Source organism: Pygocentrus nattereri, chromosome 19, assembly GCF_015220715.1.
Source record: "Pygocentrus nattereri isolate fPygNat1 chromosome 19, fPygNat1.pri, whole genome shotgun sequence".
Classification (NCBI taxonomy): Eukaryota; Metazoa; Chordata; class Actinopteri; order Characiformes; family Serrasalmidae; genus Pygocentrus; species Pygocentrus nattereri.
This window is the reverse complement of record NC_051229.1, coordinates 602,666-629,658: the sequence shown is the minus strand read 5'-3', so window position 1 is coordinate 629,658 and position 26,993 is coordinate 602,666. Positions and strand designations below refer to the sequence as shown.

The 26,993-nt window shown below is 46.1% G+C and overlaps 1 protein-coding gene across 6 annotated transcripts in view; it reads right to left on the bottom strand.

Moving 5' to 3' along the window:
* Positions 1-882: 882 nt before the first annotated feature.
* The window catches only part of arhgap29b (Rho GTPase activating protein 29b), a 76,986-nt gene continuing 50,875 nt past the window's right edge, over positions 883-26,993 (bottom strand). For 3 of the 6 annotated variants that reach the window (XM_037531017.1, XM_017688398.2, XM_017688393.2), the window contains 17 exons: positions 26,733-26,894; positions 26,565-26,629; positions 26,186-26,296; positions 24,623-24,703; positions 23,330-23,497; positions 22,997-23,134; positions 22,362-22,552; positions 20,016-20,176; positions 12,983-13,117; positions 11,613-11,711; positions 10,564-10,727; positions 9,130-9,318; positions 8,026-8,163; positions 6,229-6,461; positions 4,678-4,978; positions 3,842-3,959; positions 883-3,406 (listed from right to left, as the gene is read on the bottom strand). In XM_037531017.1, coding sequence (XP_037386914.1) covers positions 2,298-3,406; positions 3,842-3,959; positions 4,678-4,978; positions 6,229-6,461; positions 8,026-8,163; positions 9,130-9,318; positions 10,564-10,727; positions 11,613-11,711; positions 12,983-13,117; positions 20,016-20,176; positions 22,362-22,552; positions 22,997-23,134; positions 23,330-23,497; positions 24,623-24,703; positions 26,186-26,296; positions 26,565-26,629; positions 26,733-26,894 — 3,563 coding nt within the window. In that variant the 3' untranslated portion in view covers positions 883-2,297. The remainder of the gene's footprint in view (positions 3,407-3,841; positions 3,960-4,677; positions 4,979-6,228; positions 6,462-8,025; positions 8,164-9,129; positions 9,319-10,563; positions 10,728-11,612; positions 11,712-12,982; positions 13,118-20,015; positions 20,177-22,361; positions 22,553-22,996; positions 23,135-23,329; positions 23,498-24,622; positions 24,704-26,185; positions 26,297-26,564; positions 26,630-26,732; positions 26,895-26,993) is intronic. The other 3 variants (XM_037531019.1, XM_037531018.1, XM_037531020.1) reach the window with 3 other exon arrangements.

Below are 26,993 nucleotides of genomic sequence, written 5' to 3'. Positions count from 1 at the left end.
GTGGTGGGTCATTCTCAGTACTGCAGTAACACTGACGTGGTGGTGGTGTTAGTCTGTGTTGTGCTGGTACGAGTGGATCAGACACAGCAGTGCTGCTGGAGTTGCTAAACACTGTGTCCACTCACTGTCCACTCTATTAGACACTCCTACCTTCTTGGTCCACCTTGTAGATGTAAAGTCAGAGGCGACAGCTCATCTGCTGCTGCACAGTTTGTGTTGGTCATCATGTAGTCCTTCATCAGTGCCCACAGGCCACTGCCCACAGGCCGCTGCCCACAGGACGCTGTTGGCTGGATGTTTTTGGTTGGTGGACTATTCTCAGTCCAGCAGCGACACTGAGGTGTTTAAAAACTCCAGCAGCACTGCTGTGTCTGATCCACTCAGACCAGCACAACACACACTAACACACCACCACCACCACGTCAGTGTTACTGCAGTGCTGAGAATGACCCACCACCCAAACAGTACCTGCTCTGTGAGGGTCCATGGGGGTCCTGACCGGTGAAGAATATATATATACACAGAACTATGATGAACTACGTGCTACTGAATCACTACGTACTGTAAACACTTTGGTGCTAAAAAGGAAACAAAAGTGTCATCAAATCTCGGAAGGGCAGGAAAGTGAGACTCCACTTCTGAAAGGAACCACTAGAGGCGCACTTGTAAGGCGCTGATGGTGCAGGTGTGCGGTTGGACACCACTGGATAACAGAGTCAGGGTACAGAGTACAGTCATCCTGCCACCGTTCAAATGGACAACTTTCCCAACTGCAGTCGGACACATTCCCATTCCCAGCCTGCACTCCAGCACTTTCCCCTTCAATGAGCTCAGACTAGCGAACTGACCAACCCACTCACAAAGATCCAAAACATGTAGAAATCGGGTTATAAAGACGTTTAATCTGAGAATAATCTGCGAGTTCCGTCCTCGGTACAGTCTGCAGCAGGAATGCATGTGTATGAAAATCAATAAACACAGTAAAAGCACTCGGAGCCCAACTCAGCAGAACAGGCTGCGCTCGGAACCACGAGGCCGGGAAATAAATCAATGCTCTTCACAGGTCGACAAATCAGGCTGATTAAGTGCACTGCGAAGATTACATCAGCATGAAATTATGACACCTATACAAATTTCAGCTCACTGTACAGATTCCTGCATCTTACGCGGTTCATCCAGAATTATTTCCACACATTTCCATTTTTCTCCAGTCGCTTCCACCCAGACATGAACTGTCAATAATAATAGTTTAAAAAATAGGAAAATAGACACTTTTGCATAATCAGCGTCCAGTGTTCTGGACCAGTAGCAGTTTCTGACCCACCCCAACGGTTAATGCTCCCAACTGTAACTTCTGGGTCCATCCATGGAAAATCACCTCCTGACTGACCGGCCGTCTCAGATTGGGCTCAGATTTCCGAGCACTCGTGTAACTGGGCTGAAAAGGCGACGAGCATCTTCGCTAGCCTCCCCGAGACAGAAGCTTTTAAAGGGCAAAGTGGGCGTGGCCTTTTCACCTTGAAATGAATGACAGGAGAATCAGCCAATTCTGACGCAGTGAACTTCCGAACCGTTACCGTGAGATGACCCGATTTTCTCCGACTTCTTCTTTGGGTTAAATTGTGTAACAGAAGCAAAAGAGACGAAGACGCCTGTCCACCTTCTCTCCACACTGGAGAACGTCAGACCCTCCAAATCAGGGATTCATGTGTCGTGAACCAGGTGACCGTTTTAAAGTAGGGAAGATTTTGGGTTTCTGAGTTTTTTAAAAAAGAACCTGAATGATAAAAAACTTGCGGTGAAGATTCACTGTTGTCGTGGTGATCAGAGCAGGTCTCTGTCACCTAATTAACCCCACAGAGGAGAAAGCACAGCCTGGTTTGTAGATCTAAATCCATATAATATGCATGTTCCACTTTTAATTAGAGACTCGACTGTCTTTTAACATTTGAGCGCCCGACTGTCCGTTTCTGCATGGACAATAAAAGATTTATACCAATAAACCTGTAAACAACAACAACAACCAGTGTACAGTAACGAGTAGCTGATTGGACGGCAGCTCGTCACAGCATCTCATTTCATTCATTTATTTTGACCAATTATTGGAATTTATAATGTTCCTTAATAAATAAGAAAAGTTCTATATCATGGTGTTTATCATGCATTGTTAACGTGTCTTAAAGTATTTGTTTGAGGTTTGCCGTATCGTCCACCCCTGGCTGGGGGCCCCCCAGGACCAGACCACCCGCCCCCCCAAAGAACAGAATCTGCGTGGTTTTCCGAGCTGACGGCAGTTTTTATACGAAGTGAGCCTCCCTGCGCTCCAGCTCGTTGGGTATTAGGCGGCGGCTGCCGCGCAGTCTCTGGTACGCGGGTTTGCTGTCGGTGGGGCTCAGGTCCTCGGGGGTGGAGGACGGAGACTGAAGTGGAGAAAAAGCCGATAAACTGACCGCGTCCGACCCGGCCGAGCCACTCTCTGACCTGGAGTCCTCCGACGCTTCCGATGGCTTAGACAGCGGCACCGTGGCGACCGCGGGCGTGGCTGCAGCCGTAGCTCTTGTCGTAGAAACAGTCAATGTAGCCACTGGTGCTCCCATTGTCATGGAAACCACTGTGACAACTGTTGCCGTGGTAACAGGCGATGTGGCGGTAACTGTTGCTATAGTAACAGATGCTGGAGTAGAGGAAGTGGTAACTGTCCCCAAATCCATCGCCGTGGTAACAGACGCTGTAGTAGAAGACGTGGCGCTCTTCTCCCCGTCCGATAGCCTGGCGCGCAAGGCTGTGGGCGGTTTGTAGAAGGTTCCGGGCGGCGGCTGAAGCGTCCTTGGCGCTCTGAAAGCGATCGGTCCCTCTCCGCTCTGAGTGCTACTGCTGTCCTTCCAGGAGGCTCTAAAAGGCCGGATGGTGACCGTGTTGCTGACCATAAACGGGCTGCTTTGGGATGCCATGCTAACGGCGCTCGGACCAGAAGCGGGATCTGCTCCGGTGGCCGTTTTGGTTTTATCCGTCACTCCAGGTGGAGGCAGGTTGGCCACTATCATGGCGGTCCGCGGTGTCACGTCGTAGTGCCTGTACTGCTTGTCCCAGGTGCGCCGCAGCGTGTGTGTGTGAACGAAGGGGCTCCTGTAGCGCCCGTCCGATTTCTCCGGCTCCGCAACCTCCTGAATGACGGCTGGAAAGCTTTCCCGCTCTGCGGAGTTCTGCCGGTTGCGCTCGTTCAGTAGCCGGTCCACGGGCATGCTGACTGGTCGAGAGGCAAAGCGAGAGCGCTGTGGGCGGAGCTGCACCAGACTGCTGGACATACTGGTCACGCTGGTCGTGCTGGGCCGGCCGAAAACCAGCGTAGACCTCTGCACCTCTGCTGCTGAGCCAACACCGTTCAGGCCATCAGTGCCATCAGCTGCTGCAGAGAGGAAGACAAAACACACCGAGTTAGTCCATCTAACTGTTTAAAGCAGGACTCGGGCAAGACGGGGGGCAGTACCCAGGCAGCGTTATCCTACAGAGGGGCCGGCTGAAATAAAATGCAGGAGAAGAAGTGCCTCACACTCCCACATATTCTAAATTCTTCATAATAACATGAACAGTATCAGTCACAGCAGCAGCGCTAGTAGCTCTGCACATTCATAACATGTATCTGGAAGCAGAAATAAGACGATGGGCACTGAAAATGAGCATGAAGCTTTTTTTGCCCCACAGCTTGACACACCTGTGGGAAACTCCCAGCTCCTCCTCCTGATCCAAACCCGCCTCGTTTGTTTTCAGACTGGAGCTACGGCGCCAACGCAGCTACTCGACCAAAACAACAACAGAAAAAGTCGGATACATTGATACTGACCTTGTGATGTGTCCTCTTTTCCCTCTTTTGTGTCTCCCAGTTTCACCTCCTTCACTTCGTCCAGCAAATGTGAGGAGGGGATGACGGAGGAGTGTCTCTTATACGCTTTAGAGCTCTGCTACAAACAAAACAAACAAATATCTAAACAAATGCGCTTCTGACCCTCTCCTGTCAGACTGGACGTTTCTGTGGAATTTTCTTTTTAAAGTTATTTTGAGTCTGACAGTCAAAGCTGAGCCTCGTTCTCTTTATGTTAATTAATCCACATGAATAGTGAAAAGCAAATACTGACTCTCATTTAGCTCAGTACTCAGAACAGTTAGTGACTCTGTGTCCTGAGTTACCACAGAAATGATTTGTCTGTGATTTGATTATTTGAGATTGTTTGTTATGTTATTGTGAAAAGAGACTGGAACTTTATTTACAGAGCACCTTTCAGGCACTGCCGTCATTCAAAAGGCTTTAAAAATGAGAAAATACAAAGATAATCAGGATTAAAATGTAAAGAGTAACAAAGTAATGGAAATTAAAAATATGATTAAAACATGATTAAACAGAGCGGCGTTAGAGTGAAGAGCAGCAGAGCTAACCGAGCTGGACGCTGCTCTAACAGATCGTTTTCAGGCTGGTTTGAAGCGTCCAGTGTCGGCTCTTCTAACGCTCTCTGACCACTGGGTCCATTAAAGATCAGCGCAGTATCTAAACGCCGGTTCCTAATGATCTGAGGGTTTAAAGGGCTACAAAGCTCCAGAGTCCTGACCGCAGGACACTCTCCTTTGGGCAATGAGAAAGCGTCACAGCAGTAAAATCAGAACTGAACCTGGAAGTGGACTGACCTCTTTGATGTCCAGTAGAGACCTGGAGTGGCGGCTGAGCCTGTCCTTGTCGCGGGTGTGGGGCGACGGAGAGCCGTGGAGTGCCGGAGCGGTTAAAGGAGCGACGGGGCTCAGAGGAACGTCGAAGATCATGTTATGGTGGGTGATGAACAGCTCCACCATCAGGGCCTGGTAGGGATAGTCCACCAGGGAGGAGAGCGACACCTCCGCCTCCATCTGCCGCGGCTTTATCAGCGTCGGCCCGAAGATGATGCCCAGGTTACTGGCCGTCATTTTGTTGTCCTCCGCTCGCTCCGTCACTCTGTAAACAGACAGCACTGACCGTGATGTGTGTGAAACTGGAAGAAGCACAACTGAAGGATCTGAACCAGCGGTTCCCAAACTCTTCTAACTCAAAGCCCACAAGATGTGACTGACCAGACCCTTTGAAGTGCTAACAGATATAATAAATCAGTGTAGCTTGTAGTTTTGCTCCATTTTACAACATAACGCAACACGATGAACACTAAAAAATACCCAAACATGTTCTAAGTCCTCTCGAGATTCAGCTCAGCTGAGGTTGTGTGGAAGCTACAGAGCGCTGGACGAGATGCTGAAGAGATGAAAGTTGTGAAAGGAGTTCAGTTCAGCAGGTTTAGCTGCACGTTTCACCATCAGTTTACACAATTCGGCTTAAAGGCTTTATTTAACCCTTGTGTGGTGCTGGTGTGTGTGATACTCAGTGTCTGCTGGACCCACAGCATTACTGTTTATTAAATCAATACACACACACTCATCTACACAAACACTCACACCTGTATAAATCAATACAGCCATAACAATTTATATAAAAATACCAGGTGTTTAAAATATCACAAGCGTCCAGCGTAGGGGTCTACGATAGCAGCTGTAGCCAGTCAGCAGCACATGTTGTCCACCTTCACACACTCACTCACACACTCACTCACACACTCACACACACACTCACACACTCACACACACACTCACACACTCACACACTCACACACTCACTCACTCACACACTCACTCACACTCACTCAGCAGGCCATGTAGGAGAACAGAGTGAAGGACACAGCACCTCCACACTTTTACTCCCCGTGGGTTCAGCCCAACACCACATGTGTGATATAAGTGAGGGGGGTGAACGAAGTGAAGGCACTGAAAATGGGTTATTTTCTATGTTCCTCACAGAAAACGAGCAAAGTAAATAAAAATAAACCACAACATTTTTTATTCTGGTAAACATTCCCTGTCGGTTCCTGTTAAACGTTCCCTCGTCTCGGACACGATAAAGGAATGATTTATTCGTGCAGTATTTTCAGGTGACGGTAAATTAATTAAATCACGTGTAACTGATAATAACCTGCAAACCAAACGTGATTTCAAGCCCCGAAAAAACCCAAATATTAAAAATTAGTCATATTTAAAACAACATTTGTTTAAAAAAAGGCTTCAGACTCCAAGCAGCACCACTGCGGCCCACAGGCTGAGAGACGCTGATAAACCTTCTCCATCACTGGCTGGAGACGCCCTGTGAGGTGGTGTCTGTACCTGTGCAGGTGAGCTATGAGGAAGTGGAGAGTTCTGTAGTGTGCTGGGGGCAGCTGGCGGAGGAGGTCTCGAATTTTGAAGATGATTCTGTTCAGGTCGATGCTGAGACATGGCTCCTCCCCTTGGGGCCGGCTCTGAGCAGACTCCGCCTCCTCCACCAGCACGCTCTGCGCCTCCTTCGCCAAACCGATGAACTCATTATAATACCGATACAGAATCAGCGGCTCCGGCAGCTGCGCAACACACAAATACGAGATCACTGTAACCGCACTCACTAACACATGAACACAATACGCCACACGGTACAACACAACTTATAATAAATAATATAATGTAATAATAGTCTTATAATAAATAATAACTAGATATTCTACTTATACAGCACCTTTCGCAAACTTCCCCTACAAATCCTAAATGCTTCCCTCAGAACTCAAAGGATTTTAATACATGTTGACCAGAAGGAAACTGAGGAAGTTCATGAGCTCAGATATTTAGGAGTGACACTAAAACATAAAGCTCACGTAAAGAAACTGACCAGGACACGCACATCATTCATCACACATGTCGAACTGTCTGACTGCCTGGGGTCAATGTTTATGAACCATGTAAACGTTACCATGACAACCAGCATCACGTGAGTCCAGTCAGAGTGAGATGAGCAGCAGTGAGCAGTGATTGTGTTTCTAACTGCTTTAAAATGACGTCAGACTCAGGAAAACGTCCTTCACACGTCCTTATTAAAGAAGGCCGAGAGGAAGACGTCGTGCTCTGAGACGCATAAGCTGGACGTCCGTCCCACCGCCGTCTTTTAAAGATCAGAGCATGAACTTCGTCTCCTCTGCAGACCAGTTTCTGCTCCGCCGTGTTGAACGGTATAAACTCTCACTGTGACGCGACGCTCATGCAGAACGGACTGAAACTTTCCGATAGGGAATGTAATCGGATACAGGCGCTTACACGGATATTATTCTTCTGTTTAACGGATTATATACAGGATTACCCACCTGGTTTAGTTGGATAGAAATTGTATTCCGAATAGCCCCAATCGGACTAGCCTATTCAAACTGTAGTGTATATATGGACATATTCTATTCCGACTGGGAATGTAATCGGATTCAGGCATTTACACAGATATTATTCTCCTATTTAGCGGATCATTTACAGGATTACTCAACTCATTTAATCTGATAAAAATTATATCCCAAATGGCCTCAATTGGATTATTATTAATTGTAATTGGACTGTTCCAACTGAGGTGTTTACATGGACATATCCTATTCCGACTGAGCTATTAGTCAGATTATTAATGGATTACTCATATAAACGTGGCTCGAGTCTATCAGAGCGTGTGGGTGGAGTGCTGTGATTTGCAGAGTGTCGGAGCGTCAGTCGCTCTGAAATCGCTCCAGTGTCGCTCCGTCCTGCGAGACGGACAGTCCTGTCAGCTTTGCTGAGTGAAGGATAAAGATGGTGTTAACAGCACAAGCGTTTGATTACACTAAGATTTCTAGTCTGCTGCCCTTGGGTTTGCGAAAGGTGCTAAATAAACTGAAGTTATTATTAATATTATTATTAATATTATTTTGTGATTGGGTCGTCACTTCAAGCCTAAACCTTCGTAGCTCAGAACTAGTTTTCCGTTCAACAGTGGCCATGAATGATCTAATCACTGAATAAATACAGACGCTCTCTCCTCTGCAGCAGAGCGGAGACGCCTGTCGCTCCACATCACAGTGACTACACGCTGCCTCAAGCCGAGCGCTGGCTGTCCTGTCCGAGTAACGAGAGGGAGCCCACCTGTCTCAGGTAGAGTTTGAGGACGTTGCTGATGTCGTGAGGGTAGAGGTCAGACAGCTCCACCAGGTCTTTGCCGTTCTCAAACGCCTGACAGAGCTTCTCCACACGAGACTTCGCTCCGTTCACTCGGTAAATACCCTGAACATTCAGCACAGCTCAGTTAAACACCGTTTAATGTCACATCATCATCGCCACATCGCCTGTAATATGCAAATGAGCTTCACGCCAATCACACTGTGTTGTGAACGAGAAAAGAAATGATTTGGTTTAAAATGATGAAGAACCACGTCACGTGACGGACTCACCGTGTTTATAATGTACCGTCATTTCTGCTCTAAGGTGCTCGTGCTTTATTAATGTACGCCTTCTATATATAAAAAAACTAATCCTTAAAGGGGAATTCCACTTTTTTTTTTTTTGGAAAATTCCCCTATAATCCAGTGTGAGGTGTAATCAGAGGTTCAGAGGGTTTGGAGTGAAATGGTTCAGACGTCTTTACAGTGGTGGTGATGGGAACCAGGCGTCGCCATGACTACAACACAGATATAGACACTTTATTTACCATCCAGAACCACCAGAGAACCTACACCAGTCTTCTGAGCTTATATGGAATGTTGATGATGGAAAACAGTGGGAAATCTGGAATAATGAGTTTTCTTTGGGGACTATTTTGCCACACAGCGCCCTGCATGTCTCCCTCCACCATGAATGGAGTTGAAGTTCTCTAAACTCTCATAAAACAGCGTCTCAGTCATCAGGCAGTGAATTCAGAACCAGTTCATGTAGGAACTTTCTGTGAGGAGCTTTTAGAGGGACGTCTGGTTCCCATCACCACCACTGTGAGCAGCTTTTAGAGGGACGTCTGGTTCCCATCACCACCACTGTGAGGAGCTTTTAGAGGGACGTCTGGTTCCCATCACCACCACTGTGAGGAGCTTTTAGAGGGACGTCTGGTTCCCATCACCACCACTGTGAGGAGCTCTGACTCGGTCAGTTTATCTAGAACGGAGCGTTTCACACCAAACCGCTCTGAACCTCTGATTACATCTGAACCAGTTAATCACACAGAAATCTTGAACAATCAGTGGAACAAGGAATGTTTACCTTGATGTTGAGTGCGCGGCTCTCAATCTCCGAGGTGCACTTTTTGATGATGAAGGGGATTCCGTCAGGGCTGTTCTTCGCCGCCTGAGCGAAATCGATCCCGAACAGGTGCAGCCTGCCCTGCAGCTTCTTATGACCACACTGAATGGCCAGAGTCTCCAAACACTTCTTATGACACGCCAAAGAACACTGACGAACAGACACGCAGAAAGGCGACGTCAGTTATTCTTACGACACCGATATGATGGTTATACCAACAGAACTAAAGCAGTACACTACTACACTTATAGGCGGTGGACAAAGTAACGGCCAGTCTTTTGGGGTTAGTGTTATCCAATCAACCAATCCATCAATCAACCTTTATTTGGTCTCCGAGAACACTGAGGGTGCCCCTCATTTACAGCGTTGCTGAGTTAATACAGAGCAAGGTATTGATAATGCATAAGAGCAAATCAACTGATAAAAGTACATTTAATAAATGATGAAATTGAAAAAAGGACGAGGTCAACCTTTTAAGGTAGATCACAATGACCGGTCCACTGGATCTCAAGCCACACAAGTATGGCCACCCATGGTCTCTACTGAGCACAGAAACCCCATGTTCATCAGCGCCGACTCTAAACTACCCTTAGCACCGCTGGTTCGTGCTTTGACCTGATCGGACACTCGACTAATTCATCAAAAAACATTTCATTAGGAGCTCATCGGTCGGTCAGTCCTGCTGAAGGTGGAGACTGAACATGGAGAAGCGGCGTTTAGATACTGCGCTGATCTTTAATGGACCCAGCGGTCAGAGAACGTTAGAAGAGCCGACACTGGACACTTTAAACCAGCCGGAAAACGATCTGTTAGAGCAGCTTCCAGCTCGGTTTAACACTGTGAGCGTTGCTACACCCTTTTCCTCTGTAACGGCACTTTTTTCAATGCTCATCTAACCTAATCCTGATTATAAATTAATTAATCCGATTTTTAATTTAATGATTCCCTTTTAAAAGTACTGTTCTAATCATGTTTTGATTTAGTTATTAACGTTGGTTTTAATCATGTTTTTGTATTTGTGCTTACTTTCCTTGTTTTAACCAACTCTGACACCTTGAATGACAGCAGTGTTTGACATAAATAAGACTATTTCTCCTTTTACTGAACACCGGTAGGTTTAAAATCTGCCTAAAATGACTTAAAACTGACGGATCTAGACCGCTTCGTTGGTGGAGGCCTGACCACGTCAACCTCGAGAGCATCTGGACAAACGTCCGTTTCTCCATTTCTTTGTTTTAAATTATTAAAGTGTTTCTTCTTTTACATAAATGGTTGCAACTGTAACAACTGCAATTTCCCTCCGGGATCCATAAAGGATTCTGATTCTGTTCCTAAGGAACAGTTTAAAACGTCTAAAACACTAAAAAATAATCATCTAAAATGATGACGCTGTACCTCCTCGCACTCGGCTCCATGAAACACCACCAGGCTGTCGCACTCTCTGCATTTGGACGGAGCTCGCAGCTTCCTCAGCTTGTGTGTGTGCGCTGCTTTGGACATCTGAGCGTTCCGGAACGGTCCGGGGGAACTCGCCGCCTCCATGATCATCTCACCCAGACCTGGAGGAACCCAGAAAGACCAGTTAAAGCCACAGTTCAGAGAAAACACTGTTTGACTGAATTACTACTGGAGGCATTTTCAAGTCTTTTCATATCTGTGGAGTAATATCGGTCCCGCTGTGCCGCAGGTGTGGAACCGTAGTGTTTTTGCAGTTGAGTGTTGACGTTGGCTCGGTTCCTCAGTGAAACAGTTCCGGTCTTTCAGCTGCCCTTTTGTTACGCTCTTTAGAACCTTTTTTTTTTGCTGATACTGTAAATGGAGTTACTCAGTAAAGGCAGCTCATATTAACAGCACATTCTTAAAACAGGGTTCTTTAGTACAGACAACCGTTCTATTTAGAATCTTGAGTTCTTGCATGCTTAAATGGTTCTTGGCATTGTGAAAAGGCTCTTCAGATTGATGGAGAACGTGTGGTGTGTGGTTTGGTGCTATATGGAACGTTCGTTCTGCTACTGTAAAGATTGTGACAACCGCAGAAACCTTTTTGGTGCTCTACAGAACCACAAACACCACTTTCTCCATCAGTCTGAAGACCCATTTCACAATGCAAAGGACCAACATGCAAACGGTTCTCCATAGAACTCATAATCCTAAACAGATCATTCCCTTTACTAAAGAACCCTTGAAGAACCGTCTTGGAAAGCAGAGTTCCAGACATGACAGCAGGGCTGATCACTAATCTACGAGGACTCCGATTCTCACGTTAATGCTGAAAAGAGGCTTTTACCCTTCAGTCTGCTGGAATATAAATAAACCAATATAATAAATGAACGCCGATCGGACTCATGAGGCCGAGCAACCATCACTGATCGGCTACATTTAGAGTCAGGGTGGGATTTTCTCTTGCTTTAATGTGCTTTAATGACTCAGCAGGAGCGGCCCACCGTTGTCTGAAGGTGAAGGAGGTTCTCTCTCATCTAAATCATCTGCTGAGGACATGGTGCCAGTGGAGGGGGTTCTGGGAAGCCTGCGTTTAAAATCACCTACAAACACAAAAACAAACATTCATTACACACACACACACCCACCCACACACACACGCAGTATATATTCAGAGAGGAACCATCAGAGCCTTGTAGAACGTCTTTAACGCGCGGTTTATTTACATTTGGTCGTTATTGTGATGTTTTTATTTCAGTGAATTTTCAAGCTTTGGTTGGAAACGAAATTGTTAAAAAGAAGAAAATTGTCCAATCAGGACCGTTTACGGGCTTTAACTTCTGTTCGGAGCTGTTGCCATGGTAACGCTGAACGGTGCACAGCACACAAACTCCGATCTGAGCGTCACATTAAGGTCGCATGGCCATGAATCGGATAGGGATCTGATCTAGGACCACATACGACAGCGGCTCAGGTCGGATTTGTGTCCACACAGCCCTGAAAACACCAGATCCGAGTCACATCAGGGCAGAAGATCAGGTTTGGGCCACTTCAGCCTGGAGACGTGGACGCAGCCTTACAACAGAATTTGGACGTGACAGAGGAAGCAACCAATCACGCTCTGACTTACACTTTCCCAAGAGGGTGACAACAAAAAATCTCACTCTAGTCCTTCTGGAGGTTCTAGACACATCGCTGACTCAGCGGCGGCAGCTCTGTGTAGAACCCCTGACTGAAGGACTCACTGTAACACTGATGCACTCAAGCTGAGACACATGATAACGTCTCTTACCAGCATCAGATACAACATCCAGAACCAGCTTCAGACGAAAAGGTTTAATCTAGAACCACTAAAACCTGTGCATGTGAATCAGTCGGCTTAGCGCCAACATACTACTACAGACAAATGAGAGTCGCAGCGGTCGGAACGGAACCTCGTATCTCCAAAACAGCAACTTTACAGGAGAAGGAAAAAACCTGCATTACTTTCAATGGAAGCCAATGGAACCGGAATTTTTTCCAAGTCATTTTTGGCCGTTTATTTTGGTTCATCGTTCATTAAATTTACACACAATGTAAAGAACAACAGGCTTTAATATTACATCAAAAAAATCAACAAAAATGGAGATACGAGGTTTTGTTCTGACACACACACACACACACACATATATATATATATATATATATATATATATATATAAACATAATATTATGTTCAAAAGTTTTTTTTTTGGTGTGTTTATTACAAAATTATAACACAAAGAAGACAGTAAATCAGAATTTTTCTAAATAAGCTAAGAAAGTTAAAAACAGTAAAAACGGGCGTGGCGGTGACGAGACGTATAAAAACAGGCGCACGTAATGTTGACGTTACCTGGACTGGCTGTAGGAGAGTCTACAGAGCGAGTCTCACTGCTGCCCCCAGCGCTCTCAGAGTCACTGCCCACCCCTCCTCCCCCCACAGAGCCGGTGCTGCTCCACGCCTGAGGGGGGCACTGTGGCTTCACACCTGCACAACACACACACACACACACACACACACACACAAATTAGCGTCAAACACTCGACGATGAAACAAACAGAAAAAGAAGTGCAGACGCTCAGCCAACGTAAAGTCACTGTATTTACATAACGATGTAATTATGTAACGGCTATGAATGAAACATTTCTCTGTGTATAGATAAGAAAAACATTCACTAGGACCACCATGACCACAAATACAGACCTTTTATTTCCCACCAGAGAACCTACACCAGTCTTCTGAGCTCATATGGAATGTTGATGATGGAAAACAGTGGAAAATCTGGAATAATGAGTTTTCTTTGGGGACTATTTTGCCGCACAGCGCCCTGCATGTCTCCCTCCACCATGAATGGAGTTGAAGTTCTCTAAACTCTCATAAAACAGCGTCTCAGTCATCAGGCAGTGAATTCAGAACCAGTTCATGTAGGAACTTTCTGTAGGAGCTTTTAGAGGGACGTCTGGTTCCCATCACCACCACTGTGAGGAGCTTTTAGAGGGACGTCTGGTTCCCATCACCACCACTGTGAGGAGCTTTTAGAGGGACGTCTGGTTCCCATCACCACCACTGTGAGGAGCTTTTAGAGGGACGTCTGGTTCCCATCACCACCACTGTGAGGAGCTTTTAGAGGGACGTCTGGTTCCCATCACCACCACTGTGAGGAGCTTTTAGAGGGGGACATCTGGTTCCTATCACCACCACTGTGAGGAGCTTTTAGAGGGGGACATCTGGTTCCTATCACCACCACTGTGAGCGGCTCTGACTCGGTCAGTTTATCTAGAACAGAGTGTTTCACACCGAACCGCTCAGAACCGCTTTGTTTACATCTGAACCACTAAATTATGCAGGAACTTTGAAAATTGGGTGGAAGTGCCCTGTGGCTGGCGTCAGCTGACAGCCCAGTTGTTTGCTCGTTTCTCAGAGGAACTAGTGGTGGAGCAGATTAACTGCTGAAGCGGCTTCACGTTGCTCACGCCGCCGAACGCTGCTTTCACTTCCTGTTTACGGTCTGAGGTGGAAGCCGGGGCGGATTTGTACGGCCGGGCTTTGTGTTTGGGCTGCGTCATGCGACAGTGACGGCTCAGTTCACTCTTTTCCTGCTCACAGCCGCTCCTTTCAATTTCAGATCAACGCCGCAGCCCAAACACAGTTCCCCTTTAAAACGGTTTCTAGAGGAGAACCAGGACTGAAATGAAAACGTAAGTAAAGTTCAGAAACACGGCCTCGATTCCCCGAACGCCTCGAGGAGGAACTTCCTTCTTAAACCCACTGACGCAGCTCTGACGAAGGTCCGACTCTCCACTGCTCTCTCACGGGGGGAACCTACACACTCAAGAGCACAGAGGGTAGAACCGTTCTGCGCATTAAGAACCCGACATGAACCTGACGCAGACTTTTTCTTAGAACCTTTCTCAAGGCCAAACTTAGGACGATACTGGAGAATGAGCCCATTGTTTATTATAGAACCTTATTATAGTTCCTTAAACGGCCCATATCCTACATATTAATATTCAGTTTTTTCCACGCCGTCCAGTTTGTGTGACTCTCTTGATCCCTCACAATTAAACAGGCTGTTTTTGTTACTGTCACATATGTAAATGAGCTCAATTCTGACTGGCTGTCCTGAGTTGCATCACATTCAGACAGTAGGACTGACATTCCTAACTTCAGCGTGAATGGGCGGGGCTAAACTCTGCTGAATGCGCAGACATATGCAAATGTGTTTATTTTGTGACATCACAAAAACAGACCATTTAGTTTCCATATATGGACTGTATGGGACATGAACAGCACTTTAACCATGTTTACACTGCAAGGAAAGTCAGGTTTTTCAATCATGTGGGTCCTTGGAAGAACCTTGGAAGAACCTTGGAAGAAGCTTTGCTATTGTGACGAGGGGCCTGTTTTCTAAGTGCGCTGGCTTATTGCGTGTAAGTTTATAAAGTATTTGATGAAAAAATGATGTTTATGTTTCTATTAAAGACACGTTTTCAGCTCAGAACTGATCAAACATCTGAATAAAAGCCCCTCAGACCTTTGATCTCTGTGTAAAGGCCTCAGAGGATGGAAACATCACACACAGCCTGTTTTTGCTTTAAGGAAGTTCTTCTGGAGCCTTCAGCGACGGCCCATCTCTCCGTGCTCATTAACCTTGCTTAAACACGTTACAGACACGGAAGAGCAGGAAAAATGAGGACGAAATGTCTGGAATGAGTCACTGAGCCGATTCGTCTGATCTGCTGCACTGCTGGCTGAAACAGACGTGAATGCTGGATGTTTGCCACACCACAAAAACATCCACTCCAAAAAGATCTTCAGGGACGCTCCACTCAGAGCCCTCCAGGCCTAATACTACCTAATGGAAACTACCCGGGAACAGCGCGCTGGTGCATTTGGGATCAATCACACGTACGGCTGTGGAGTTTTTCCCAGAGGAAATGAAAAGCTGAGAAAACTAATCCCACATTTACAAACATGCACTATATTTCCAAAAGTATTCGGTCGTCTGGCTTCACACGCATATGAACTTGAGTGACGTCCCGTTCTTAGTCCATAGGGTTTAATGTGATGTCGGCCCACCCTTTGCAGCTATAACAGCTTCAGCTCTTCTGGGAAGGCTTTCCACAAGGGTTAGGAGTGTTTATGGGAATTTCTGACCGTTCTTCCAGAAGCTCATTTGTGAGGTCAGACACTGATGTTGGACGAGAAGGCCTGGCTCACAGTCTCCGCTCTAATTCATCCCAAAGGTGTTCTATGGGGTTGAGGTCAGGACTCTGTGCAGGCCAGTCAAGTTCTTCCACACCAAACTGGCTCATCCACGTCTTTATGGATCTGCTTTGTGCACTGGTGGTCAGTCATGTTGGAGCAGGAAGGGGCCGTCCCCAAACTGTTCCCACAAAGTTGGAAGCGTGAAATTGTCCAAAATCTCTTGGTGCTGAAGCTTTAAGAGTTCCTTTCACTGGAACTAAGGGGCCGAGCCCAACTCCTGAAAAACACCCCCACACCATGATCCCCCCTCCACCAAACTTTACACTCAGCACAATACAGTCAGACAAGTACCGTCTCCTGGCAACCGCCAAACCCAGACTCGTCCATCGGATTCCCAGACGGAGAAGCGTGACTGGTCACTCCAGAGAACACGTCTCCACTGCTCTAGAGTCCAGTGGCGGCGCTTTACTCCACTGCATTCCACGCTTTGCACTGCGCTTGGTGATGTAAGGCTTGGATGCAGCTGCTCGGCCATGGAAACCCATTCCATGAAGCTCTCTATGCTGTTCTTGAGCTGATCTGAAGGCCACATGAAGTTTGGAGGTCTGTAGTGATTGACTCTGCAGAAAGTCGGTGACCTCTGTGCTCTATGCCCCTCAGCATCCGCTGACCGCTCTGTCATTTTACGTGGCCGACCACTTCGTGGCTGAGTTGCTGTCGTTCCCAATCGCTTCCACTTTGTTATAATCCCACTGACAGTGGACTGTGGAATATTTAGTAGTGAGGAAATTTCACGACTGGACTTGCTGCACAGGTGGCGTCCGATCACGGCACCACGCTGGAATTCACTGAGCTCCTGAGAGCGACCCATTCTTTCACTAATGTCTGTAGAAGCAGTCTGCAGGCCGAGGGGCTCGGCTTTATACACTGTAGATTTATACTAGATATGAGGGGGCTTTTAAAAGTTCCTACATAATTAACTGGTTCAAATGTAAACAGAGCGGTTCTGAGTGGTTTGGTGTGAAACGCTCCGTTCTAGATAAACCTCCCGAGTCAGAGCTGCTCACAGTGGTGGTGATAGGAACCAGACGTCCCTCTAAAAGCTCCTACAGAAACTTCCTCCATGAACTGGTTCTGAATTCACTGCCTGATGACTGAGACGCTGTTTTATGAGAGTTTAGAGAACTTCAACTCCATTCATGGTGGAGGGAGACATGCAGGGCGCTGTGCGGCAAAATAGTCCCCAAAGAAAACTCATTATTCCAGATTTTCCACTGTTTTCCATCATCAACATTCCATATAAGCTCAGAAGACCCGTGTAGGTTCTCTGGAGGTTCTGGATGGTAAATAGTGTCTATAAGTGTCTATATCTGTGTTGTAGTCATGGCGACGCCTGGTTCCCATCACCACCACTGTAAAGACGTCTGAACCACTTCACACCAAACCCTCTGAACCTCTGATTGCACCTCACACACTGAGTTATGGGGAAATTTTGGAAATTTGGTGCAAATCTCCTTTAAAATAAGTTCCTGATTTTTACTGTCAGAGCGTAAGACGGACACACAGCAGGTTCAGACTGGATTAAAATAATCTCGTCTAAAGTCTCTTAAAGGACAGGAATAACACAGCTAACCTAAAGTCCAGCTCCAGCACTCTTTTTCACACTGTACTGTTTTTCCAAACAGGGTCCGATGCTGACCAGCTCAACAGACTGGCACCTCACGGTCAGTTCAACCCCAAATCCACTGCCCTGCTCTGCTCTCCTCCTTTACTTTTCACTGAGCTGGCTCACTATAAGGTCTGACCTCATGCTTTTAGGGCAGCTCAGGTTAAACCCAGCAGGCTGACGACCTGCAGCAACCTGTGATGACCTGCAGCAACCTGAGCGCGAGGCTGGACCTGGGCCTAAACCCATTCAACAATTAGATCTTCTATTTTTTATCCATCTATCTGTGCATCTGTCTGTCTATCGATCTGTCCATCTTGTTTTGTGATGCATAACAATGACATACAGCGTAAAAAGAGCTTATTAAATGGTCAGTTTGCTTTATTTGAGGAAAAATTTAGATTAATTGACTAACCTGTAAAATAGTTGATAGATTTAAATAGTCCTTAATAGCAGCTCTAATAAAAACAATAATAATAATAATAGTAATAGTGATAATAATAATAGTAATAATAATAATAATAATAACATGAGTAGTTTATGGCAGAATAACAGAGCACTCGGTGGACTGTATGCCCTTATACACACTCGAGGTCGTGTTGCGGCGAATGAAGTGTATCTGTTCTACAGAACCCTGTTCTACTGCTTTAACAGAACGGTTCTGCTAAATACAGAACACAGTGAGGCCCTGAACTCTTGATCAATGAGCTTTAATATCAGCAGTTCTCCCACCGCAGTAAGATAAGTTTTCACATCGAAATCGCAATTTACTAATCAAGAGCTGCGTCAACAAAGCCGTCTGAGGTCTGACGTGGACGTTCAGTCTAATGACACAGAACCGTGACCTGCCTGCGGATGAGCGAGGCCAATCGGAAGCCTTGCTCTGTACATGTGATGTCACAACAGTTAACTGGTATTCTGACAGGTCAGCGTTCAGGATTCACGCCAGAAAAAAAGCACGTAGCCGCTCTTCTGGGCCAAAAACCAGGCCTGGAAAAAAAAAAACGCATTTAACTCGCAAAAAAAACCAAAAAACCAGGTCAACCGCGACTAAACCGCTTCCCTAAACCCGTCCAGCCCTGTAGAGCCACGAACTGGGGTGAACATCAGGCCCAGCTTTGTCAGTGTTACTGCTCTGGGCCCATATTAAACGATTCTTAGCCTGCTTCCACCCTGACTGGTCACTTCCAACAAATTCTCCCAATGTGAGGTGATTTTCCAGGTCAAGCGCTCCATCGGAATGTTAAAGGGTGCCTTGTTTTCCTCTCCCACTACGAGAACGTCGCCACCGTCAATCACTTCTGATCGAGCGCCGATATTTACAGTTACGACTCGAAACGTCTACGAGTTCTGCAGTGTGAGGCGGTCAGCGACAGAGCTGGACGAGTGACTCAAGCAGCAGAGAGGTGTGTCTGCGCTGCGCCACGGAGACAGAGGAGCTGCCTGTCCAGTTAAGGCAAATAATCACTATTCACAGCTTCAACTGCGCTGGCAGTTCAGAGTAAATACTCTCCGGCTCTGACTGAGGTCAGTTCTACCTCATATAGAGGCAGGCCCGGTCCAGCTCAGCTCGGTTTCGTGATCATGTGGTCAGGTCTGGGATTTTGGGTGCTTTTTGTAGCCAAAACTAAGAAAATCACCACGAAATAACAAGGAACTCCGTTAAAAACGGACATTTAGTGTGACGATCTCACGATTTAAATGTCCTGCAATGTTTGTCCCGCTTTAGGATCAAGAACAGGTTGGGAATTTCATCAGAATCTGATCAAACAGGCTGCAGGTCCAGTTTTCTAAGCGCTGAAGCAGAAACTCCGTCAGCTGCAGCGAGGACCGAAACATCGGGGGAAAATATCTAATCACGATGTTTCTGACCGATTTTACGACTGAACAACGCAGTTATTTACTAACTTTACTGTAGGGTACAGTTCATAAGGCTACATGACACCTACATACACGTCATAACAACTGACATAACCCTACATAAAGGTTTATTAATGCCTGTTCCAAAAGACTCTATTCACTAAAAATGTTACATTTGCTAATTTTGATCAAAGCAGCCTTTATGACAGACCACACCTTCTGGACTGAGCATTACACATCTCTGTAGGGTTACGTCAGTTGTTATGACCAGCTTATGTAAGTGTCATGTAGCCTTATGAACAGTACCCCACAGTGTTTTTGGTCAAGAAGACCAGGACATCCATCTGGCAAGCAGCTTGACCACAGAGTGCATCAGACTACCAGATAGTTGTGGTTGTGATGTCACAAATACAGCACGTTTGGTGGTTTGTTGCGTCTGGGTGGTCTAACGCAACTAAACATCGTTAAGACGACCTCGTTGATAAAGTACTCTTCATTTAAAACTGCAGCACAGAGCGTCGTTACCTAGCAACCGGGGCTCGCCGGACTGACGCAGTTACAATAAACAAACGACCACAAGACGCTTCTCAGCCAATCGGATCGCGCGGTCAGGAGGAACTGCTGAATATTTGCAAAACGACAGGTTCTCACCTTGAATGTCTGCAGTGCTGCTGGACCGCTTGTTGGCCATCTTGTTGACCCGGCGGTGGGCGGGGCTGTTCTGCTCGTCGGCGGGGAGTCCGTCTCCGCCGGCTCCGGAACCGTGAGACGAGTGCGTGCTGCTCAGAGAACGTTTATGGTACAACGATATCCTGCAGAACAGACGCACAGAACCCGTCAGCCTCCAGCCTCAGTCTCAGTTCATCAGCTCCACTAACAGAACAGGACGCGGTCAGTCAGCAGCTCAGAGAAACGGCAGGAGAAGCTGAGTGGGAGGTCTGGACTCTAAGCGGTCAATCCACACCGCGGTCAGCGTTGGTCAGCTGAAGCCGAGATACTTTATGACGTTTGAGGAAAATGATTTGTGCTGGTCTTCAGTAACAGCCCCTTTTTACCCTGATCTAACTTTTCATTAGATTTTTTAAAGGTTTCCTCATTTCATTTAATTTCTAACGTGATTTTTAAATAATTGATTTTATCCCTTAAATCTTTTGTTTTGCTCCAGTTTTAATTCTCGTTTACTGTATTTTCTCACCGGTAAAGCGGTAAAGAGTGACAGCCGCGAATGAAAGGAGCTCTAAAAATGGACTTTCCTTGCCTCCTTATACACAGACAGTTATCACCATCTCATTTCGCTATTCCTGACATCTCTTCTCAAACACTAGACGCTGTGTATAAAGTCACTGCACACTGTAAGAAAAGGTGTCCTGTGAAGTAAAACTATCAATAAATCTAATATTTCTCCTGCTGAGATAGGAATTAAGATTATTTCCCTCATTTCTACACAATTTTAACCAGCGGAATTATAAAATAATATTAAAAAATACAGAAATAGGCTGGATGATCTCATCAGTGCACAGACCTCTCAAAATGGGAAATGTTACACATGGTGACCAGATTTTCTGAGTTTTCCACACTGCACTCATCGTTTTTCAGCCGTCTCATTAAATGTAACTCTACGTTTTTGTTGTTTGGTGAATTCTTCCCGTCCCAGTTTGATCCCAAATCCCAGAAATAAGGAGATGCTTCAGTTCCGTTCATGCAGAGCCTTCACTTTAGCCGTTTCACCTTCCTAACAACTAACCGGAACACTGCATTCCGTTCCACAGGGTCCCTCAGCAGCACTGCTATATATTCCCTACACATTTGAACACGGACGTCGGCTAAGGGTTCCTCTGGCACTTCCTAATCATGTCTGCAGATGTTCTAGATAATAACTGTATGTATTGGTGTTACAGTGACTCTTTCAGTAAAGACTTCGGCTTAGAGCTACTGCCACTGTTTTACATTCCTAACAACCAACCAGAACCTGCTCCTATTCATAGTTTGTCACCTATCTAGAACCTCAGAAAGGACCCCCCAGAAAAGGACCAGAGTGATACTTTTTGGTTCCACCCATTATAAATTGTAAATCAATTTGAATTTGAATTGTAAATGTGATTGGTTGGTTCCTCTGCCACTTCCTAATCATGCTGGTAGTTAATCTAACGTGTAAGGCCTTCAGTCCAGCTCCTGAAGTCCTAACCAATGAGAGAGCAGCTTTATCAACCTAGATACCACAGAGAGAACCATCCTGATTGGATCATTCTCTGATCCTTTAACCCTTTAGTTTCTAAACAAAACGTAACAATGAAACAGGATTGTTACGACAGCACTAATATTAGAGCTAAACACCAGGATAAAATCCAACTGCCTAAACGTGCCGGTGTCTTAACTAAACGTGTATACAGTGCCTTCAGACTCAGCATAGAAAGGAGGTCAACTGAACCGCTGGCCGCGAGCACTCCAGTAAACAGAGCACTCCGATCGGGTACTGCAGGGCTTTCATCACTTCCTCAGGAAGGACACACACAATAGCTCCTCTAACCACTACAGTGCTAATTCATACAACATGAAGAGGAAATGAGTCTAAAAGTGTGCTTGTATCTTCAAAAATGTGGCTTTTCACAGCTTTTCACAGCTTTTCATAGCTTTTCACAGCTTTTCATAGCTTTTCATAGCTTTTCATAGCTTTTCACAGCTTTTCATAGCTTTTCATAGCTTTTCACAGCTTTTCATAGCTTTTCACAGCTTTTCATAGCTTTTCACAGCTTTTGGGAGCTTCCTTTCTATTTTAAAGCGATAGTTCAGCCAAAACATCTCCAATGCAAACCTTGATCACACTCGCCTCAAACCGCGAGGAGCTCAGTAATCGCCAACACGCTTGGTCATGAGGTTTCTTTAGTGCGTTTATAGACACGGCAGTCATTCAGCGTCAGAAACCGCATAATCAAGCTGTTTTTCGCCATGCAGGGCAGGGGCTGCAGGGCAGGGGCTGCAGGGCAGGGGTTTGCTCACCCTGTCCTGGAGGGTCCGGTGCTGTCCTGAGCGAGCGCCTCCAGCCACACGCGCTCTTTCGGTAAACTGTGGACGAACTCGGAGTAGCACTGACCCGGCTCGTACTGCTTGGCCTGATCACACAGAGCCTGGAACTTCACCGGCAGCGAAGCGGCCTGAGTGTGTAGCAGCTGGAACCAGTTCACCGTCACCTACACACAGAGCAGAGTCAAGTTACTCAGCGTCCACTGCGAGTTATTCAGCGTCCACTGCGAGTTATTCAGCGTCCACTGCGAGTTACTCAGCGTCCACTGCGAGTTACTCAGCGTCCACTGCGAGTTACTCAGCGTCCAATATGAATTATTTTTCAGTGTTATGTATTATTCTTTATTTACTACTAATGATATCTACTTTGAATCATTCATTACCTTGTATGAATTATTCAGTATTTACTATGAAATACTCAGTATCATTAAGAATTTAATCATTATTATGGATTATTAAATAATTACTATTTACCATTTCTTACAAGCCATTACTTTTCAGTATCGACTACGGAACTCATGTAAGTTCTGTATTTATGAGACTGAGCAACTGAGATTGGACCCACACTTTAGGCTCATGTAACACAAAACAAAGTAAAAATAAACACTGACCGCTTTGAGCGTGAGGTCACACTGAAAGACCAGTTCTCGGATCTGAGTGAGGATTTCACTCTTAGCGTTCTCCAGGTTCAGCCTCTTCGCTCCCGCGTCGGCCACGCAAGCCTTATAATGCTCCTGAGCTTCCTCCGCCTGCAGGCCAGAGAGAACACAGGGGGAGGGGCTTAGCCAGGTCTGAGCCAATCACAGATCAGCATCAGCTACGTTCACGCACCAATGCCGCACACAAAAACTACTGCCGTGCCAAGAGCCCCCCCTTGTGGAGAATCGTCAGTCTGCTAAATGTGAGCGAGTTACAGGCCACATTCATGAAAAGAAGGTGGGCACCTTCTGCAGGGCCTCCTCCTCCAGCCTCCTCTTCTTCTCCAGGCCTTTTCCTCCTGCGCTCTGCTGCTCCTCCCCACCGCGGCTGATGGAGTTTCGGGCTTTTTCGTACTCCTCCCTTCGCTGAGCCTGCAGCAGCCGAGCTTTACGGACAGCGCCATCTGCTTCAGTCTAACACATACAGAACGTACAGAACGGCAGAATACCATAAAACTGAAGTTGGCTTCATATTTGGTGGCTTTTCACTTGAATTTTCCATTCCACCTTAAATGGTGCAGCAGTTACATTCTGGTGCCTGAGGCTATTAAGTATTATTCAGTATCTACTGTGAATTATTCAGTATCTACTATGAATTATTCAGTATCTACTAAGAATTATTCAGTATCTACTAAGAATTATTCAGTATCTACTATGAATTATTCAGTATCTATTATGAATTATTCAGTATCTACTATGAATTATTCAGTATCTACTAAGAATTATTCAGTATCTACTATGAATTATTCAGTATCTACTAAGAATTATTCAGTATCTACTAGAAATGATGAAGTATCTTCCATGAATGACTCACTATCGATTATGAAGTAGTTTTATATTAAAGCTGGACGTTTTTTCCTATTCGGCAGCTGTTTATTTCATTTTCCATTCCACCTTAAATGGAACCAGTAGGTAGCTGCTGCACCGTTTAATGTGGAATGCAAAACTCAAATAAGAAGTTGCTGAACATCAAACTTTACTACTGCATTCGAGGCGAGTAAGTACTGAGGCACGCAGTTAGCACCATAAGCTAGCTCAGTCGGGACAGCATGAGACTCTTAACTGGGGGTGGAGGTCAGGGAACCGGCCCTGTGACCGGAAGGTCGTCAGTTCAATCCCCAGGGCTGACAGTCCATGACTGAGGTGACCTTGAGCAAGACACCTGACCCCCAACTGCTCCCCGGGCACCGTGGATAGGGCTGCCCACCGCTCCGGGCAAGTGTGCTCACTAGTGTGTATGTGGAGTTTCACTGCACGGACGGGTTTTTAGTGCTGAAGTGGAATTTCCTCGTTTGTGGGATTAAAAAGTGTCACTTAAACTTAAATAACCTGCTAGCTGCACTAGCCTCAGAGCTCCAGCGCTAAAATTGAGAAGGAAACCTCAGACACCAAACACCGGCTGCTCGACTACATTTGGAATGAGGGGTTAACGGAGGTCACATGCAGTCACTGTCGCCTGTTTATGTTTGGCCTGTTATAAAATCGGAGCCACGACCCAAAAGGAATGAGACGTACTGTCCTGCAGAAATCTGAACATACCATTTTCTTCTGCTCCCTCTGCCACTGTTCTTTCAGCTCCTTTCTCCGTTTGTCCAGATCATTCTTGCGGGCCACTAGCGGCTGTGGGAATGGAGAGGAATGCGTTACTGAAACTTCATACAGCCTTAAGAAACATTACAAAACTGGACTGGATCAAAGTCACACACACTACATTTCCAAAAGTATTCGGCCGTCTGGCTTCATATGAACTTGAGTGACATCCCATTCTTAGTCCATAGGGTTTAATATGAGGTCGGCCCACCCTTTGCAGCTATAACAGCTTCAGCTCTTCTGGGAAGGCTTTCCACAAGGGTTAGGAGTGTTTTTGGGAATTTCTGACCGTTCTTCCAGAAGCACATTTGTGAGGTCAGACACTGATGTTGGACGAGAAGGCCTGGCTCACAGTCTCCACTCTAATTCATCCCAAAGGGGTTCTATGGGGTTGAGGTCAGGACTCTGTGCAGGCCAGTCCAGTTCTTCCACACCAAACTGGCTCATCCACGTCTTTATGGTCCTGCTTTGTGCACTGGTGCTCAGTCATGTTGGAGCAGGAAGGGGCCGTCCCCAAACTGTTCCCACAAAGTTGGGAGCGTGAAATTATCCAGAATCTCTTGGTGCTGAAGCTTTAAAAGTGAAAAACGACACCACACCCTAATAATAATAATAATAATAATAATTGACTCTGCAGAAAGTCGGTGACCTCTGTGCACTATGCCCCTCAGCATCCGCTGACCGCTCTGTCACTTTACGTGGCCGACCACTTCGTGGCTGAGCTGCTGTCGTTCCCAATCGCTTCCACTTTGTTATAATCCCACTGACAGTGGACTGTGGAATATTTAGTAGTGAGGAAATTTCACGACTGGACTTGCTGCACAGGTGGCGTCCGATCACGGCACCACGCTGGAATTCTCTGAGCTCCTGAGAGCGACCCATTCTTTCACTAATGTCTGTAGAAGCAGTCTGCAGGCCTAGGGGCTCGGCTTTATACACCTGTGGCCATGGAAGTGACTGGAACACCTGAACTCAATGATCTGGATGGGTGAGTGAAGACTTTTGGAAATATAGTGTACAACATACAGCAGTGCAATGCTATGGAGCCCTGCTGGTCACATCCCATATAAATAAGAATAATGCATGGCCACGCTTTATTAACGCATGAGAATGAGATAATTATATCTTGGCCATGACTTAGTAGGTCTAAGTTGTTACCTGCTGTTTGATATTTTACCGGTATTGTTTCGTTTATTTGGATATAATATTTACTCATTCAGCCAAATTAGCTGTCTGGATTACTGGCGTAATATTTGCCAATATTTATTGATGGTGCCAGGATGAATTTGCTGGTTTGATGTTTACTGGTGTGAGATGTTTACCAGTATGAATTAATTAGTTTGTTACCTGTTATGTAATAGATATGTAATAGATATGTAATAGATATGTAAGACATGAATCTGCTGATCATTGGAGAGAGATGTTGTATGAATTTGTTGGTTTGGTATGTTTTTATACTGTTAACCAGTGTAAATGTACTGGTTTGGTGTTTAGTGGTGTGAGATGTTTTACCTGTACGAATTTGTTGGTTTGGAGCGCCACAGCCGTCTGCAGGAAGAGCTGACTGTACTCGATCTCATTCTTAAACGCAGAGACGTAAATGTCCCGGAAGGGCATGTAGTCCTTTCAGTAAAGACAGTAACAGCTATTACACTCTCGCATTGTCATTAGTTATTCAGATACCAGCCTGAGGAGCCGTCTAACAGCTTCACTCAGAGTAAACGGATCTGCAGGAACTGATTCAGCTGCACTCAGATTATTCTTCATTATAATGAAAATAAACCAGGTGTGCGCACATTTATTTGACCCGAGTGTCAACCGAACTGTTTTTGGTGACTGTATCTACACCCTTGGCTGGTGAAGTGAGGAGCGGCGGGCTGTAATAACTCACCTGCTGACTCGCTACAGCTTTAGCAGATTCTGCCAGTTTAGCAAAGCTTTTGGCGCACTCCACATCTGCCAACAGAGAGGGTCAGCGTTAGAACGAGCACTCGATCGGGTTCTCAGGGTGGGAAGTGAGGTGGATCTGTAAGGGCGTGTGGTGGTTTTGCAAACTGACCCAGGCTGAGGCGTTTCTCCACCCAGGCCAGAACGTCTTTGGTGTATTTGGACCAGGCCTTTGCGTAAAGTAGGGCAGATTCAACGCCGCTGTCATTCCTCAGGAGAGCCTGGTCCACCTTCTCTACAGCAGAGAGCTCCGGAAACACCGGCACAGAGGAGTCTGCACACACACACACACACACACACACGCGCACACACACACGCGCACACACACGCACGCACACACACACGCCCAGAGTAAACTTAATAAAGTTACTGA